This window comes from Protopterus annectens, chromosome 1.part0, assembly GCF_019279795.1.
Source record: "Protopterus annectens isolate FY-2018-M chromosome 1.part0, PAN1.0, whole genome shotgun sequence".
In the NCBI taxonomy this organism is placed as follows: Eukaryota; Metazoa; Chordata; order Ceratodontiformes; family Protopteridae; genus Protopterus; species Protopterus annectens.
In genome coordinates, this window is record NC_056725.1 from 762,497,081 (window position 1) to 762,513,843 (window position 16,763).

Sequence of the window (16,763 nt, forward strand, 5' to 3'; positions counted from 1 at the left end):
TTTCAGGAAAACTGAACAACTGTTTGTAGCATATGCTGCAGGATCACAAGGCAAGGCTATCTCAAAGCAGACTATATCCTAATGGATAGGACACTGTATTCGGTACTGCTACACACAGCATGGAAAATCAGTCCCTAATAACATTAGGCCTCATTCCACCAGGGCAACAGCCACTTCAACAGCCTTTCTCAGAGGAGTACCTACCAAGGAAATTTTGGAGGCTGCAATTTGGAGTTCAGTGCACACCTTCACCAAGCATTATCACCTGCCTCTTTACTCTAAATCCAGAGCAGGATTTGCCACTGCAGTTCTGCAGGGCATCATAGCCAATCCTAACTCTTTAAAGACCAGCCACCCAACCTTAGCTTTGGGATTCAACCCAAGTGTGATGACTGCAGCAGTGTAACACGAACATAGTACAGTTTTGTACCTACCATAAATGTAGATGTTAAGTGTTCACACTGCTGCAGTCCAGGTTACCCTCCCTCCATCCCCTCTGAACTAGCTGGACTTATCTATACCTTTCTATCCTATACAACCTTTGGGGTGTATTTGCCGGTATTGTTTTTATTTTATATGTATATTTTTGATTAGCAATATGTATTGCCTACCTACTTGGGGGCACCTGACATGTGGGGCAAGAAAAACTGAAGAAAATGGCGTTGGATGCATATTATATACCCCTGGCGCACTGACATCAGGGAAGAAGTGACAGCAACCGACGCCGGACCAAGACTTTGGAACTCTGGCCGACTGTGGGACCGCCTGACGGCAGGATAACCCAAGTGTGATGACTGCAGCAGTGTGAACACTTGAACATCTGCATTTATGGTAGGTACAAAACTGTACTATTTTAGACATGTAATTAGAGAACAGTGAATCTGATATTGTTAATTCTCGTTCATTCCTTACACCTGGGTTATCTGTTCCTACCTCGGAACCGAGCTGGCCATTTTCCAAGCTCGCGACAGCCACAAACTCTCAAGCTAAACTCTTACCCACAATTCCCCACTCCCTGTTACCTCAGATTTCGTTTGTCGCATCGCCATTCAGTCGTGTCAAGCCACTTCTTTTGAGCTAAGTAAAACCTTTTTTGATAATATCTAATCGTATTAGTTCTTCTCAGTTCAAATCTTGTTCAATAGTTATCTCTAACCCTATCGCATCTAGCGACTCTATTTTGTTTTTTTCTAGCCCTTCTTTCGTCTTACCATGAGAACTCCTTTACCATTGTTGGTAAAACCTTTCCTTGCTTTACCTTTGGGTATTTCTCGTACCATTGTTGGTACCTTCTTCCTTTCTTCCTCCTTCCTATCATGGCAGAGAAAAAAGGTGGTCCGGGATTTAAAAGATGTGTGGATTGTGGGCATAAATTGCCTGTTTCGGATGCACATGCGTTGTGTTTACTGTTTGGGTGTGCCTCACTTGACTGTTGACCCACCTTGTGGGATTTGTGCAAACTTTTCTAACAGGCCTTTGGTGGAAAGGAAAAATAAACTGATTTTAAAGGGACTACTTAAATCTTCCTTTTCAGAGGCTATTTCTGGGTCGAAGGCTTCAGCCCCTCCTAGTTCCCATAAGAAAAGAGATGAACACAAGAAGGCCAAATCTCTTCTGTCATCTCCTGCTGGGGACCACCAGGAACCGAGACCTAAGAAGGCCAAACTTGCTAGTTCGGATCTGACTTCCACGGCACCGAGGCTTTCGGAGCCGAGATCTTCTGCACCGAAGCCTTCGGCACCATCCGTTACTTCAGCACTGAGTATTTTGCCCTACACCTCATCAGAACCGTTCCGACAGTTTACACTGCACCGACTATCCTCTTGGTACCGACCACCTCATTTCCACACAGACTCTTTTGGCACCTACCATAGTGTCATCTACCACTTCGGCACCGAACTCGTTGGTGCAGACCTTGCCTTCGGCATCGATTATCTCCTCAATGCAGACACCAGTAGTACAAGCCTTAATGGCTCCGTTCTCAGTGCAGACTCTTATTTTAGCACCATCCAAAGACCCCTTTGTGGGCACAGTTTCCTTCATCCTTTGATAGACCTGACTCCAGTTCAGCTATGTCATGAGATCCACTAGAAGCCTCTTGGAACATTGATGTGGTGTGTCTTGTGGATCAATTGCTTTCGGCCAGAGGTATCCACCCCTCCAGGACCTATTCTTCCTTCGGAGGAAAACACCCTTCTCCAAAGACCCCTACCTATTCTCCTCTTTCATTGCTTTTGAAACCCCTTGCTGTAGCACACTTCCCTCACTTCAGCTCCCTTTATGGACCTCACTAAGGAGCCACAGTTGCCTTTGCAGCAGGAGAGACTTGTCATTTCAGTCACTGCTCAGGATGCCAGCTGTGGCGCACGTACTCCTGTTTTTCACAGCCATCCAGGGACTCCAAGTCGGCTGGCTGATTTGCTTGAGCAAGGTGTGACCACCTCGGGTGGGCCAGCCTTCCATCTCATGGAGAAGGCTCTTGTGTCTGTTGGTGATCCTGTGCTATCAGTGCCCCCATCCTCCTCTGGACCACAATTTACACAAGCCACCCCTGGCAGACATCGGGCACAAGGGCCTCAGGACACACTCCCACAGGAGGCCCCTTTTGCGCTGTCTTCCCCAGATTCTCCCCCTGAGGAAGTTCATTGCAAGAGTTCATGTAAGAGGAAGCACATGAACTCCCCAGAGGAGTCCCTCATGGAAGATCCAGACTTTGATGGGGAAGGGTCCCCTCAGTCACCCTCTGAGGTGTCCTTTGGAGATATCCTCAAAATACTTAGAGAGGTGAATGGCAGCCCACTAACCCAACCTCTGAAGAGTCTGTGTTCCTGCAGGCCTTTCGTGCCCAGCCCCCTACCTCCTGGGTTACTCCACCTGCCGACGACCTTGTCCGGCTCGTCATGCAGCGTGCATGGAAGGCTCTTGACACTGTTGACGCCATTCCCCACAGGCCAGATAAAATCTTGTCCCCTCCAGATAGTGATCCTCACTGGTCCAAAAGTCTTCCAGTAGATACATTGGTGATGGCGGTTGCAACAAAAAAGGATTTGGCGGAAGAAAGCCAGACTGTCCACCCACCCAACAAAGAGTCCCGGGTGCTGGACAGATTAGGGAAGCGTACTTTTGCATCAGTGACCTTTGCAGTCAGGTCCCTGAATTATATGGCACATTTTACCCGGCTTCAGAAAGATTTCATTTCTGAGTTGTCTGAAACTTTGGCTGGAGCTGTGTCTGAGGTCCGGGACAAAGTGGCCTCACAGTTAGCCACCCTTGAAATGATCTCTAACTCCTCCATGCGTCTGATTTCTCATGCATCAGAAGGAGCAGCTAGAGCAGAGGGTGCAGGCATTGTCTTGAGGTGGCATGCCTGGATGCACTTGTGTGATTTCACGGAACCCTTCAAGGCTTCCTTTCTGAATGCACCCATTGAAGCCTCTTCGTTATTTGGACCCAAGGTAAAAGACGCACTGGCTAGATGTGAACAGGACGGTAAGACCCTTTCTGCCGTGGGTGTCCGTTATTCTTCCCCTTAATGGGCTTTCTCCAGAAACCAGAAGAGTGGTAAGATGTGGCACAAAAAGTCTCAAGGTTCGTTCCGTGACACACGAGCCGAGTTTTCCCCTAGAGGCAGAGAGGGAAACTCGTATGGAAGACTCCCCTTTTGGGGCAGAGGAGTTCCGCGTAACCAGGGTTCCAGAGATTCTTTCTCTGGCCGGTCCTACCAGCTCTCCTGAAGAGCGGTCCAACTGCTTTCGTCTGGAAGCAGTTGGGGGTCATTTCTCTTTGTACCCTTCTGCCTGGCTAACCATTACCACCGATTCTTTGGTACGAGAGGTAACCAGAGGTAATCATATTCCCTTCGAACTTTGTCCTGCCCCCCCTAAGAAACTTACCCAACATTCCACCCAGTCAAAGGGAAGAAGCAGCATTAGAGATTTCAAAGCTGCTAATAAAAAGAATCATCCAAATAGTCCCACCAGACCAGATAGGATCCGGATTCTCTTCGAGATTATTTTTGGTGCCAAAAAAGACCGGGGACTGGAGTCCAATTTTGGATCAGTGTTCTAAACAAATTCATAGAGATACAGAAATTCCAGATGGTCACAATACAGTCTATCCTCCCACTCTTGGAGGCAGGCAATTGGATGTGCTCTAGATCTTCAAGATATGTGCTACCACATAAAGGTGGACAGACCATCGAGAAGATTCCTTCACTTCCGTGTGGGAGCCAGTCCTTACCAGTTCCAAGTACTGCCCTTTGGACACTCTACAGCCCCCAGTGTGTTCACAAAGTGCATGGCAGTTGTTACAGCTCACCTGTGACTGCATGGATTCTGGGTGTTTACATACCTAGATGACTGGCTCATCACCGCCCCCACCAGGTATCTATTGGAAGAAGCCTTGGCATACTCTTTTCACACTGCAGAAACGCTAGGTGTAACTATAAAATGGAAAAATCCAACCTATCCCCATCCCAATCCATAGAATTCTTTGGGGTCCTGTTGGATGCAAAGAACTGCACGGCATCGATTCTAGAGCACAGAATTTTAAGGATAAAACAACAACTCATACCCATCCTCTCAAAGGAAAGATCCACAGCACATTCTGTCCTGCAGCTGTTGGGTTCCATGGCAGCTTCCATCACCATTGTCCCCCTTGCGAGATTCCACAAGAGGCTTTTACAATGGTTACTATTCACCCAGTTCGTACCCTTTTCAGTTTCCTCTATCATCCCAGATTCGGGTGACTCACAGATGCAAACAAGAATTGATTTGATGGATGTTGCAGACAGCCTCACAATGGTCTCGTCCCTTCACAGTCCAAAGCCACAGTGACCACTGATGCCTCCCTGATGTGGTGGAGGGGGCTTTTTCAGGGGAAGACCGTTCAAGGCACGTGGTCGGAACTAGAGGCCCATCTGCATATAAATGTCCTAGAACTGAGAGCGGTGCTTCTAGCGTTGCAAGCATTTCATCCCCTCCATCCGTCAGGGACTATTGTAATACAATCGGACAACATGGCTGTAGTCTGGTACATCAACAAACAAGGCGGAACCAAATCCTACCCACTTTGTCGAGAGGCCATGAGGATATGGCAATGGGCCATGGCTACCAACTGCTTTCTAATAGCAACGCACATTCCTGGGAGTTCCAACGTGATAGCAGACAGATTGAGCAGGTGCATTCTGCAACCACACGAGTGGTCTCTGAATACTCTTATAGTGGTGGAGATTTTCAGCCGCTGGGGTCTCCCTTGCTGCGACCTCTTTGCATCCCCAACCATCTACAAATGCAATTACTTTGCCCTGATTCCCCCTCGAGGACAGTCACCCAGGGATGCTCTAGTCCACGATTGGCCCTCGGGTCTGCTTTATGCCTTTCCCCCCTCTTACTATCATTCCCCAGTTCCTGAAGAAAGCTCGCCGGTTGAAGAGCAAAATAATCCTCATAGCACCATATTGGCCTTGTCAGATTTGGTTCCCCTTCCTATGGCCTCACCTGCTAGATCAAACATGGATTCTCGATCCAACTCCGGAGTTTTTCTCCCATCCGCAGAACCTGATTCACCCCAACCTGAACAGCCTGAAGCTCACAGCTTGGCTCCTCCACTTCTGGTGATTGCCAGGCAGACTGATCTTTCTTCCCCAGTACGTGACATTCTTATTGCATCTCATAAGTCTTCCACCAGAACTACTCATCTCAGCAAGTGGAAAAGGTTTACCATTGGGCTGAAGGAAAAAAAGGATAGCCCTTTCTTCAGCACCAGTGGCTGTAGTACTGGAATACCTGTCAAGTTTATTCCAATCTGGCTTATCTGCTTCTACCATTCGAGTTCATTTGGCCGCAATATCTAATTTTCACAATGATATCCATGACTCTTCTCTTATGTCACACAAATTATGCAAGACCTTTCTAAAAGGTGTAAATCATTTGAAACCCCGTTTTAGAGAACCTATCCAGCCATCCGCCATCCGACCTGTCATTAGTCCTGCAAGCTTTGACAAAGTCTCCTTTTGAACCAGCTTCATGCAACCTCAACTTTCTTTCTTGGAAAACTTTGTTCTTGGTCGCCATTACTTCTGCCAGACGTATCTCTGAACTTCAAGCTCTATGCATCAAACGGCCTTACTTGATCTTTCATAAAGATAGTGTCCTTGAGAACTAATCCTTCCTTTCTGCCAAAAGTTATCTCTGAAATGTCCATTAACCAAATCATTGAATTGCCAGTTTTCTTTCCCAATCATTCTAACAGAGGAGAGTATTGTCTACATACCCAAGACATTCACAGGCAAATTTGTTTCTATCTTGACAGAACTAAGGTTTCTCGCAAGTCAGGTCAGCTATTCCTGGCCTGTTCTGGGCCTAGACTTGGATGTGCTGTTTCTAAGGTCACATTGGCTAAATGGTTAAAAGACTGTGGAAGATTTAATCACAAAACTCACGGTATCCCTCTGACTACAGCCGTAAGGGCTCATTCCACTAGATTGGTAGCAACTTCTGCTGCCTTCCATATTAGAGCTTCTTTACCTGACATTTGTGCAGCTGCAACTTGGGCTAGACCTCATACCTTCATTAGCCGTTACAAATTGGATTTGGCCTCCAGAGGAGGAGCATCCTTTGGTTCAGTGGTACTCAGGAATGTCCTTCCATGAGAGCCTCCCAGAAATAAAGGTAGCTGGGGACTCTGTCCCAGGTGTAAGGAATGAATGAGGATTAACAATATCAGATAAAGAAGTTATGTCTTACCATAACGTTCCATCTGTTTTGTTGATCCTTGTTCAGTCATTATGACCCTCCCTCCTTCCCCTTCCTGAGGTTTATAGTGGATCTCATCATCCGGTTCCGTTAGGTCCTTTGACCAGAGATAGCCTCTACTTTCGTTGACTTGCAAACTCAATCTGAGGTAACAGGGAGTGGGGTATTGTGGGTAAGAGTTTAGCTCGAGAGTTTGTGGCTGTCGCGAGCTTGGAAGATGGCCGGCTTGGTTCCGAGGTCGGAACCGATAACCCAGGCATAATGACTTAATGACTGAATGAGGATCAACAATACAGATGGAACGTTATGTTAAGACATAACTTCTTTTTCCCCTGCTGTATTAGCTTTAGTTGCTTTGAGAAGGAATTTTTGAATGGAGCGGAGAGTCCTGTTACTAGAGTGGGGAAGAAATAGGATCTGAAGTAGTTACTTCATTTGATCTGCAACCTGTGGGTGTCTGATCCGACCTCGGATCCGATCCGGCAGCTTTCCAAGATCCGAGCTCCTAGCTCCTCCCCCCTACCCATAATCCCCTACTACCAACCACATTACCTCAGATCGTTTTTTGCCGTGGCTGAAGAAGCTTCCCTGTAAAGAGCTCCTGGCTGGGTGAGATCATTGCTGGTTTTAAACCAACTTTTTTCAAACAAAGTTGTCGTTGTGTGTGTGTTAGTCCCTTTTTCTACTTCTTGTGCTAGTTTTGGTCCCTTTTTGTTAATTTAATTACTAGCTTATCTTAACTCCCCTCCCCCTCCTAGTGTTCGGGTGTGTGTGTGTGAATGATGTCTGAAGGGCCTAAGGCCGTTTTTTCTAAATGTACTGAGTGTGGCCACAAGCTTTCCCCAGCTGATGGCCACACTCAGTGCATTTTGTCAGAGGCCTGCCAGATCTGCACGGCCTTTAACCCCCGGGCACTTCGGGATAGGAAGAACAAGCTGATCCTGGTGGGAAAGCTCCCCCAGGAGTCTGCTTCTTCATCCTCTCCCGTTCAGGCTCCAGCTGCTTCGGCAGCTTCGGCGCCGTCTATCCCCTTAGCTGTACCCGGGACTCAACCTCCCTCATCGGGTTTGAGCTCTGGGGAAACTAGTGCCTCTTCCCTTAGAGAGAAGAGGCACAAGGATAAGTAAGGACATAAGTCCCACAAAAGGCGGGCTGAATCTCATCCTTCGGCTCCGCCAGTGAAACTGCTTAAGTCTCCCTCAAGGGTCTCCGGATCCCTCTCCTCTTGGCGCCGTTCACCCTGTTTTTCACCAGAGGAGGAGGATAGGTCTCCTTCGAGATCTTCGAGGCGGCCCTCCCGGCCCGCCTCTATTACTTCATCCAGGTCGACCCGAAGCATCTCCGAAGCGGATATGGATCGGATGATGCGTCGGTTCTTGCAGACCCAAATGCAGATGGGGATGCTCTTGCCTCCCTCTGGGAGGCGGCCCCCATATTTGCCCCGATCACTCCTTCTCTGACTCGTTTTCGGGTCTCGGAGTCATCGGATCCATGCCCTTTCGGACCCGGGGAATTGTCGGCGCCGATAGCTGTGGTCTCTTCGACGCAGACTATACCTTCGAGCTTGTCGGACCCGAGCTCTCGAGGGAGTTGCTGTGTCTTCGGCGCTGTTGGCATCGGAGCACACCTCTGCCTCGGCGCCGACTGCATCGGCTCCGACCCCGATCCCTTCCTCTGATCTGAGGAGATTGCTCTCAGAGGCTGGCGAGAGTGGCTCTCCTTCGGCTTTTGAGGTAGTGGAGAGGGTACTGTCGAGGTCCTCCAGATCCCCAACCCGGGCTTCGGATCCACCCGTACCCCCACTGTATGAGGTTCTGTCTTCCATCATCCGTCCATCGGGACAGCCTGCCCAAGCCCTCCAGCTAGTTCCCGTGGAGGAACAACCACCCGTGGACGAGCCCTCTTCGGACAGTCCCACCGAGGAGGTCCCTCGGAAACATCGGTGCAAAAGGAGGCACCTGGACTCCCCCAAGTCCGTTACCACAGACACAGACTTAGATGATATGGAGGGTTCCCCAAGGTCACCCTCTGAAGATGTCTCCTTTGGAGACATCATGGAAATGTTGCGTATCAGAGGGGGGTGGTCAGCCCAAAAGCCCTCCCTTGATGAGTCCGTGTTCTTGGAGGCCTTTGAGGCAGGCCCATCTACCTCCTGGGTGTCCCCTCCGGCCGACCCCCTGGTGGACATTACCACCAGGGCTTGGAAGGAGCCCAACACCGTGGAGCCAGTCCCTAGGCGCCCTGATAAAGTCCTCAGCCCACCCACAGATAGACCGTCTTGGGCCAAAGGAACCCCCGTTGATGCTATGTTGGTGGCGGCGGCCATCAAGAAAGACCTTGCGCAGGAGAGTTCTTCGGTTCACCCGCCAGATAAGGAATCTCAAGCGCTTGACCGGATTGGGAAGCGGATGTTTGCTTCAGCGACCTTTCCCATAAGCGCGCTGAACTATATGGCACATACCATTAGGCTACAGCGAGACTTGATTAAGGAATACGCTGCAGCCCCCCCGGAGTCCATGTCGGTCCCAGACAAAAAGGTTTTTGAGACTCGAATGGCCACTCTAAAATCCATCTCCAATACATCTATGCAGCTTATCTCCCATGCAACGGAGGGAGCTGCTAGAGCTAGCAGAGCCGGGGTCGTCTTGCAACGTCTCTCCTGGCTCCGTCTGTGCGACTTCACGGATCCCTTCAAGGCGTCCTTCGCGAACGCCCCTTTTGACTGTTCTGCCTTGTTTGGCAAAACTGTTCGCGACATGCTGGTCCAAAGCGAAAAGGACGGGAAGATGCTGTCTGCCGTCGGAGTCAGCTTCTCTAATCCCCAAAGATTCTTCTCCAGGAATCAGAGGGGACAAAAGAAGCCGTGGTTCTGCAAGTCTCAGCAATCCCATCCTGCTGCGGACCACTCGTCCTCTAGAGGCAGAGGAGGACAAGGTGGACGCCGGCCCAGGGGCAGAGGGGGGCCGCATAATTTCGGGTCTAGAGAACCTTTCTCGGACAGACCCGCGCAACAGCCCTGAGGTCTTGCCTGACTGTCCCTCTCTGGAGGCAGTCGGGGGGCGGTTGTCGGAGCACCTGTCAAACTGGGAGTCCCTTACAACAGATCGATGGGTGCTCTGGATCATATCCAGAGGATACTCCATTCCATTCATAAACCTTCCCCCCCAAACCCAGACGTCTCCCCGATGTCCCACCCGATCAGAGGGAGGCAGCGGCTGTGGAGATTTCAAAGCTGCTAAGAAAAAGAGCCATCCAGCCCGTCCCCCCAGATCAGTCCGGATTGGGTTATTACTCCAGGTTCTTTTTGGTGCCAAAGAAAACGGGGGACCTCAGACCCATCTTAGACCTTTCCGCTCTGAACCTGTTCATACCCAAGGAAAAGTTCCAGATGGTCACTCTCCAATCAATTCTCCCCCTTCTGCGGGAGAACGACTGGATGTGCTCGTTAGACCTCAAGGATGCATATTACCACATATTAATGGACAGACAATCCAGGAGGTTCCTTCGCTTCCGGCTCTGAGCCAGTCCACTTCCGGTTCTGAGCCAGTCATTATCAATTCAGGGTTCTTCCATTCGGCCTTACCTCAGCCCCCAGAGTGTTCACCAAGGTCATAGCAGTGGTTGCAGCCCACCTGAGACTCCAGGGCATTCAGGTCTTCCCTTACCTAGACGACTGGCTCCTCACCGCGACCAACAGGCATCAGCTCTGTGTGGCGAGAGATTATGCTCTGTCTCTGGCCCACAACCTAGGCATCTCAGTGAACGAGCAGAAATCCTGCCTGTTGCCCACTCAAGCCCTAGAAGTCATAGGGGCCAGGTTAGATACACGAATCTCCCGAGTTGTTCTAACGTCAGTCAGGCTGAACAGCTTGTCGTTTCAGGTGTTAGCCCTTCTTCGGAGCCCTGCTCCTCCGGCGGAGTTAGTCCTGAGGGCACTGGGGTCTATGTCAGCAGCGATCGGTCTCTCTCTTCATGCCCGTCTGCGAATGCGCATATTACAATGGACCCTTCAAGTCCAATGGTCCCTGTCGATCCACCCATTATGCACGCCAATACCCCTGAGCAGGGTGTGCAGGGACTCCCTTCTGTGGTGGTTACAGGCACAGGAACTCAGAGAAGGGAGGCCCTTTGTGATTCCCCCGGTCGAAGCCATGTTGACCACTGACTCTTCTTGCTTCGGGTGGGGGGGGCATTGTTCAGGCAGATCCGTTCAAGGCACGTGGACTTCCCTAGAGACCACATTGCATATCAATGTCCTAGAGATGAGGGCGGTGCTTTTGGCTTTGCAAGCTCTCCACGACCTTCTTCCCCTAGGGACTATTGCAGTCCAGACGGACAACATGTCAGTAGTCTGGTATATAAACAAACAAGGAGGGACCAGATCTTATCCCCTGTGTCGAGAAGCCATGAGAGTGTGGGAATGGGAGATTTCCATCAACCGCTTTCTGATAGCAACGCACATTCCGGGACAGTCCAACATATTAGCAGACAAGCTAAGTCGAGTGCTCCTCACTCCATACGAGTGGTCTCTGAATCCGTCTGTTGCGAAGCAGATCTTCCACAAATGGGGTCAGCCTCGCTGTGATCTTTTCGCTTCTCCTTTAAACACAAAATGCAGCGAGTACTTCGCGATAATTCCCCCCAGAGGGGAGACCCCCAGAGACGCTCTAGTCCATGCTTGGCCTCCCGGACTCCTTTATGCTTATCCCCCCCTCTCACTCATGATGAAATTCATCCAGAAAGCCTGTCGGTTGGGGAGCAGAGTTATCCTCATAGCCCCATTCTGGCCTCGACAGATCTGGTTCCCCTTTCTGTGGTCTCAGTGTGGCTCATCCATGGATTCTGGATCCCAGTCCAGACCTAATCTCGCATCCAGCGAGATGCCATACCCCAAACCTGGTCAATCTCAAACTTGCTGCTTGGTTGATCCAGTTCCATTAATGGCTAGGACTCCCGGTATCTCATCCCCCGTTAAGGCCATTCTGGTGGCGGCTCATAAACTGTCTACCAGAAAACTTTACAACAGTAAATGGAAACGTTTTTCCATCTGGGCCAAAGACAAAGACTTGGACCCATTTACTGTCCCTATTCCGACTATTCTGGACTTCCTTTCTCTGCTTTTTAGGCAGAGAGCAAGTGCCTCCATAGTCAAGGTGCAGTTGGCGACCATCTCCCATTTTCATGTGGGGGACGGCATAGGCTCCTTAGCATCCACAAAGTTGTGCAAAACCTTCTTAAGAGGCGGTTTTCTTTTGAAACCACCTGTCAAGACTGTGGTTCCCCCGTGGGATCTCACTCTGGTCTTGCAAGCCTTGACGAGACCACCTTTTGAGCCTGCGGCCTCGGTTCCGTTGAAGTTCTTATCTTGGAAAACGTCTTTCTTGGTGGCTATTACTTCAGCCAAGAGGGTTTCAGAATTACAAGCTCTGTGTATCAAACCTCCGTACCTTATCTTTCACAAAGATAGAGTGTCCCTCATGATCCTTGAAGGCGAATTGCCGAGGTATCAGATCGTTTGAGTGAATAAAGGAAGACTGGTGAAGTACAGGCTGTTTGGTGTGTATTCTTTACTCGTTGTGAATTCAGTGTGTATTTGAATTAATCCGTCTTTCTTGCCTAAGGTGGCTACAGAATCAAATATTAATCAATCAATAAATCTTCCTGTATTTTTCCCAAATTTTCACAACAAAGGTGAATACACGTTGCACAAATTGGATGTACACAGAGAACTGCGTTTTTACTTGCACAGGACTAGAGAGTTTCGCAAGTCGGACCAGTTGTTTGTTTCTTATGCAAAGTCAGCCATGGGCAAGGCAATTGCTAAAGTGACTGTAGCAAATTGGATCTGTCAGTGCATTATTCTGGGATACACTTCATCTGGTAAGCCAGCTCCGGTTGGCGTCCGTGCTCATTCCACAAGATCTGTAGCTACCTCAACAGCCTTTTGGTCTAGGGTTCCAGTAGACGATATTTGTTCAGCAGCTACCTGGTCCTCATCTCATACGTTCATTTCTCATTACAAACTGGATATGATTTCCTGGAGTAGGGCTTCTTTTGGCTCCGCGGTGCTTTGGAATATCCTTCTGTAAGGACCACCCAGGTTCTTGTAGGTTAGCTGGGGACTCTGTCCCACAGGTTGCAGATTAAATGAAGTAACTACTTCAGATAAAGAAGTTATGTACTCACCATAACGTTCCATCTGAGTAGATACTTCATTTGTCTTCAACCGACCCCCCCCCCTGCCATCCCCCGAACCTGTCGGGAATTTTTCTGATCATTCAGAGTTGGTTTCTGTCTCGAGTTGGTGAGGCAAAAAAAACAATCTGAGGTAATGTGGTTGGTAGTAGTGGATTATGGGTAGGGAGAGGAGCTAGGAGCTCGGATCTTGGAGCTTGGAAAGCTGCCGGATTGGATCCGAGGTTGGATCAAACACCCACAGGTTGCAGACAAATGAAGTATCTACTCAGATGGAACGTTATGGTGAGTACATAACTTCTTTTTTTGTAGTGCAGGGTTTTTCTGGTTGATGCAGAATTTTATGAGCTAGAGAAAGTTGATTTTAGTGAAAGAATTGTGGGAGTTCCAGCCAGTTGAGCAGCCTTAAGGCTGTGCAGTGGTAATATCTAAATGGAGAGTCTAAGGCAACTCTAGCTATTTTGTTATAGCAGGAGTCGAGTTTAGCTAAGCCTGCTTTCCTGAGCTTGGTAAGAATAGGGAATGCATAGAGTAGAGGAGAGATCAGTTGAGTGCGGGATATGGTTGACTTTGATAAGATAATGTCTATTTCTATAGAGGGTACCTAGTTTTTTTATGTACTTTCTTGATAACCTGAAATTTAATATGTCTCCCAGACTATCGATCTGTACTCCAAGAAGTTTGGTGCATTCTGCGGGAGAGATACGTTTGGTTAATGGACATGATGTTAAAGGTGGTGGTGAACGAGGTGGATCTAGTAGGTGTAAAGAGCAGATGTTTAGTTTTAATAGGTTTAAGAATAAGTTGGATTTTGGATAGCCATGCTTCAGCTGAAAGGAATTATTCTTGTGTGTTAGTGTGTGGAGTTCATGTAATGATGGAGCTGCACAGATTAGTGTAGGCATCTGCATATTGTATGACAGATGCATTGGGAGTAGAAGTGTAGAGGTTGTTAGTGTAAAGGGTGAAAAATAGTGGTCCTAGTATGGAACATTGGGGTACTCCGAGTGACTGGTAGAATGGGTGAGAGTTCTTGCTGCCACAATACTGATATGAAATGCAGGGGAGGATGGGCAGGCTCATCGTGAATTGGAGGGAAGGTGTGGTGGATCAGGATCCTGTTCAGGCCACCTCTCTCAGAAGAGGAGTGTGTATAGGCAGTGCCTCATCAAGCCATTACTTTGTTCTACCCTTCACTAGCAAGTATGCATAAACACCTGCTTGCAAGGGAAAGGCATAATGGGTACCTGCCATGACAAAGGTATCTCGTCTTCCAATCAGGATTGGGTTTGGAGCCATATAAATGCTCTTCATTGCCAGAATGCTTGTAAGGGCACAGGCAACCCTAAATGTGGTCTGTATGACTGTTTTCTGTGGTGGCTTTTGCTTCAGCATATCCCCATACAATATTAGGTGTATCCCTTGTATAGGAGATTGATTGCACTTGGATTGAAAGGGGGAGAGTTTGGTGGTTGGTAAGCATGGGAGCAAAAATATTTAAAAGTAGCATTCATAGCACCGTATTATGCAGAATGCTTCACCACAGTGCAAAGCATCACCCAGACCAATGTTCATCTGCAAACTTTAGAATCTCTGTTTTTATATCCTGTGCGAAGCATATAACATCTATGGCTAACACAAATCATTACCTGTTCACTTGTCTGAACAAAGCGGAAGTATTTGAGATGAGGTGTAATATAGTATCAGAGAGGTTTATAAAGCTTTTTTTTTTTAAGAAATGGACAGATTAAATTTTTATGAACAAAGTTAATTTCAAAAGCATGTCTTAGTTTTCTTGTTTCGTTTAGTAGAGACTGAAATGCAAAAAATGTCTACTTAAAATGTAGATGTACATTTTACGAAGTTTGTGACTGTAAAGGTTAGTTGCACATTTGGCTTGTGCACTTTAACAGGTATTAAACTAACTGGGAGTAATTTAATCTTTTAGAAGTATTAAACGATAGCTATTGTAACAAGGAGACTTAGAGTTTTACCTGGAAACTGGAGTAAACACTTCTCTTAAAGGCTCAGAAAGTGTCACATACTGCATATATACTCCTAAATTGCTACGTAAAGCAAGACTGAGGCTCTCCCTGATGCTGCATGTGAGAGATTTTGTTTTAAATATATACATAAAGTTAACTGTATATGCAACATAGTACAGAGAATGATGCAGCTGTCAGTCCACCATAAGCAAATTCCTCAAGAAGTGCGTCTGTCAAAAGTAAAGAAATTCAAATTTTGAGATGGCTACAGCCACATGCCAGGGGACTTTGCTCTCTGCATCTCTACACATATCACAGTCAACTCAGAAAAATCATTGCACCCATGGGGAAAGACCAAACTGTGAACACAGCAAATTCTGATTAATGAACATTACTTCTGATTAATGAACATTACTGCCAAGTGCTGTTTAGCCACTGTTCATCTGGAAGGATGTTTACTGAATTCTTCATATAGAAATTGGGTAAGAGGAGAGTATTGCAGATGTGTTGAGTATATAGGTGCAAGCAAGATAGAAATAAGGTAGTTGGATAACAGTACATAGAAGTGCATATGGTAGATGCATAAGTGTTGGGGGGTGCAGAGGGGTGGCATTGAATAGATATGTTATGCTTGCTTTAACTGCTCTTTATTTGATTCTAGATGTGCATTCTTTAAAGACCTTCCACCATTATCTGAGAATCAAAAATTCCTTAAGAATGAAGTTGCGGTCAAAACACGAAGCAGCCCAGAAAATACACTCGTCCTGGATCTAGTATGTATCAGAGTACTTCTTTCATATATAGAGCTACAAATTAAGGAATATTCCACATTAGTAAGACACTGCAATATTGATGATGACTTGGTCAATATTAGAAGACTTTAGATGTAGAAGTTTGACAGATCTGCTAAGAATATGCCCCTAGAGTTTATTAATGTGTTCATCTTTTTGCTGTCACAAAATCAGTTTCTCCAGCTCAGCCAAGGTAAGTATGTCCGTGATATGATAACTAGGTAAAGAGCTGCTAACATGTATGGAAGGGTGATGTCAACTAAGCCAGATGCAGGAAACTGGACAGCCAGCAGCATTTCATGGTAGTATAAAACCAGCTGTTCCCTATTCATAGGTAAGGAGTGTGGTCAGAAGAGTATGCATTTCATAGGGTGTTGTAATATGAACACAATGATTCTAGTTTATAGTAGACGTAATTAATACAAGGTAGGTCAGAAAATATTTTGTGTGTGTGAAATGGAGGGATTTTGGAAGAAAATAAACAAGACTACCCAGCTTTAGTACTGGTGGGAGAATTCCAGGCAGCAGGTGTTTTCAAAAGATAAGGTAGTCCTAGCCATGAATCAGTTTGGTAGCAGGGCACCAATAAGTTTAACCTAGTGTGTGGGAGAGACTGTATGAGATAAATAAATGAAGACTCTGGGTCTGTGTTACATTGTCAGTGCAGAGCATTGAGTATCTTCTAAGGAAGCATGTGTGTGGGAATGGGGAAAGTAAATTAAAGTACAGGTTAAAATTGTAAGATAAATAATGGAGATTATGCTCCTGGCCATAAAAGGGACAGATATATACAGAACAGAGTCCCAGTAGTGTCATCTTAACTTCTGTCATAACAGCAAATTGTTAATCCAGTCCTCTTTAGTACTGTCTAATTCAAGAAGCATATGGAAAACGTATTAGGAAGGGTTGCAGGATGCTTCTTTAATATTATAAATCAACATTTGTGAAAGATTGATCACGGAGAGTAGAGATTTTCTCTAGTTTTGGACTAAATTTTGATATTACAGAAGTGTTTTTTCAGATGACCAGTTATGTAA

At 47.1% G+C, this 16,763-nt stretch overlaps 1 protein-coding gene across 2 annotated transcripts in view; it reads left to right on the plus strand.

The window, feature by feature from the left end:
• The window catches only part of LOC122794406 (CTD small phosphatase-like protein 2-B), a gene marked incomplete at its 5' end in the record, with an annotated part of 676,938 nt that overhangs the window by 327,438 nt on the left and 332,737 nt on the right, over nt 1–16,763 (plus strand). For both annotated transcript variants that reach the window (XM_044062775.1, XM_044062783.1), the window contains 1 exon segment: nt 15,597–15,708. In XM_044062775.1, coding sequence (XP_043918710.1) covers nt 15,597–15,708 — 112 coding nt within the window.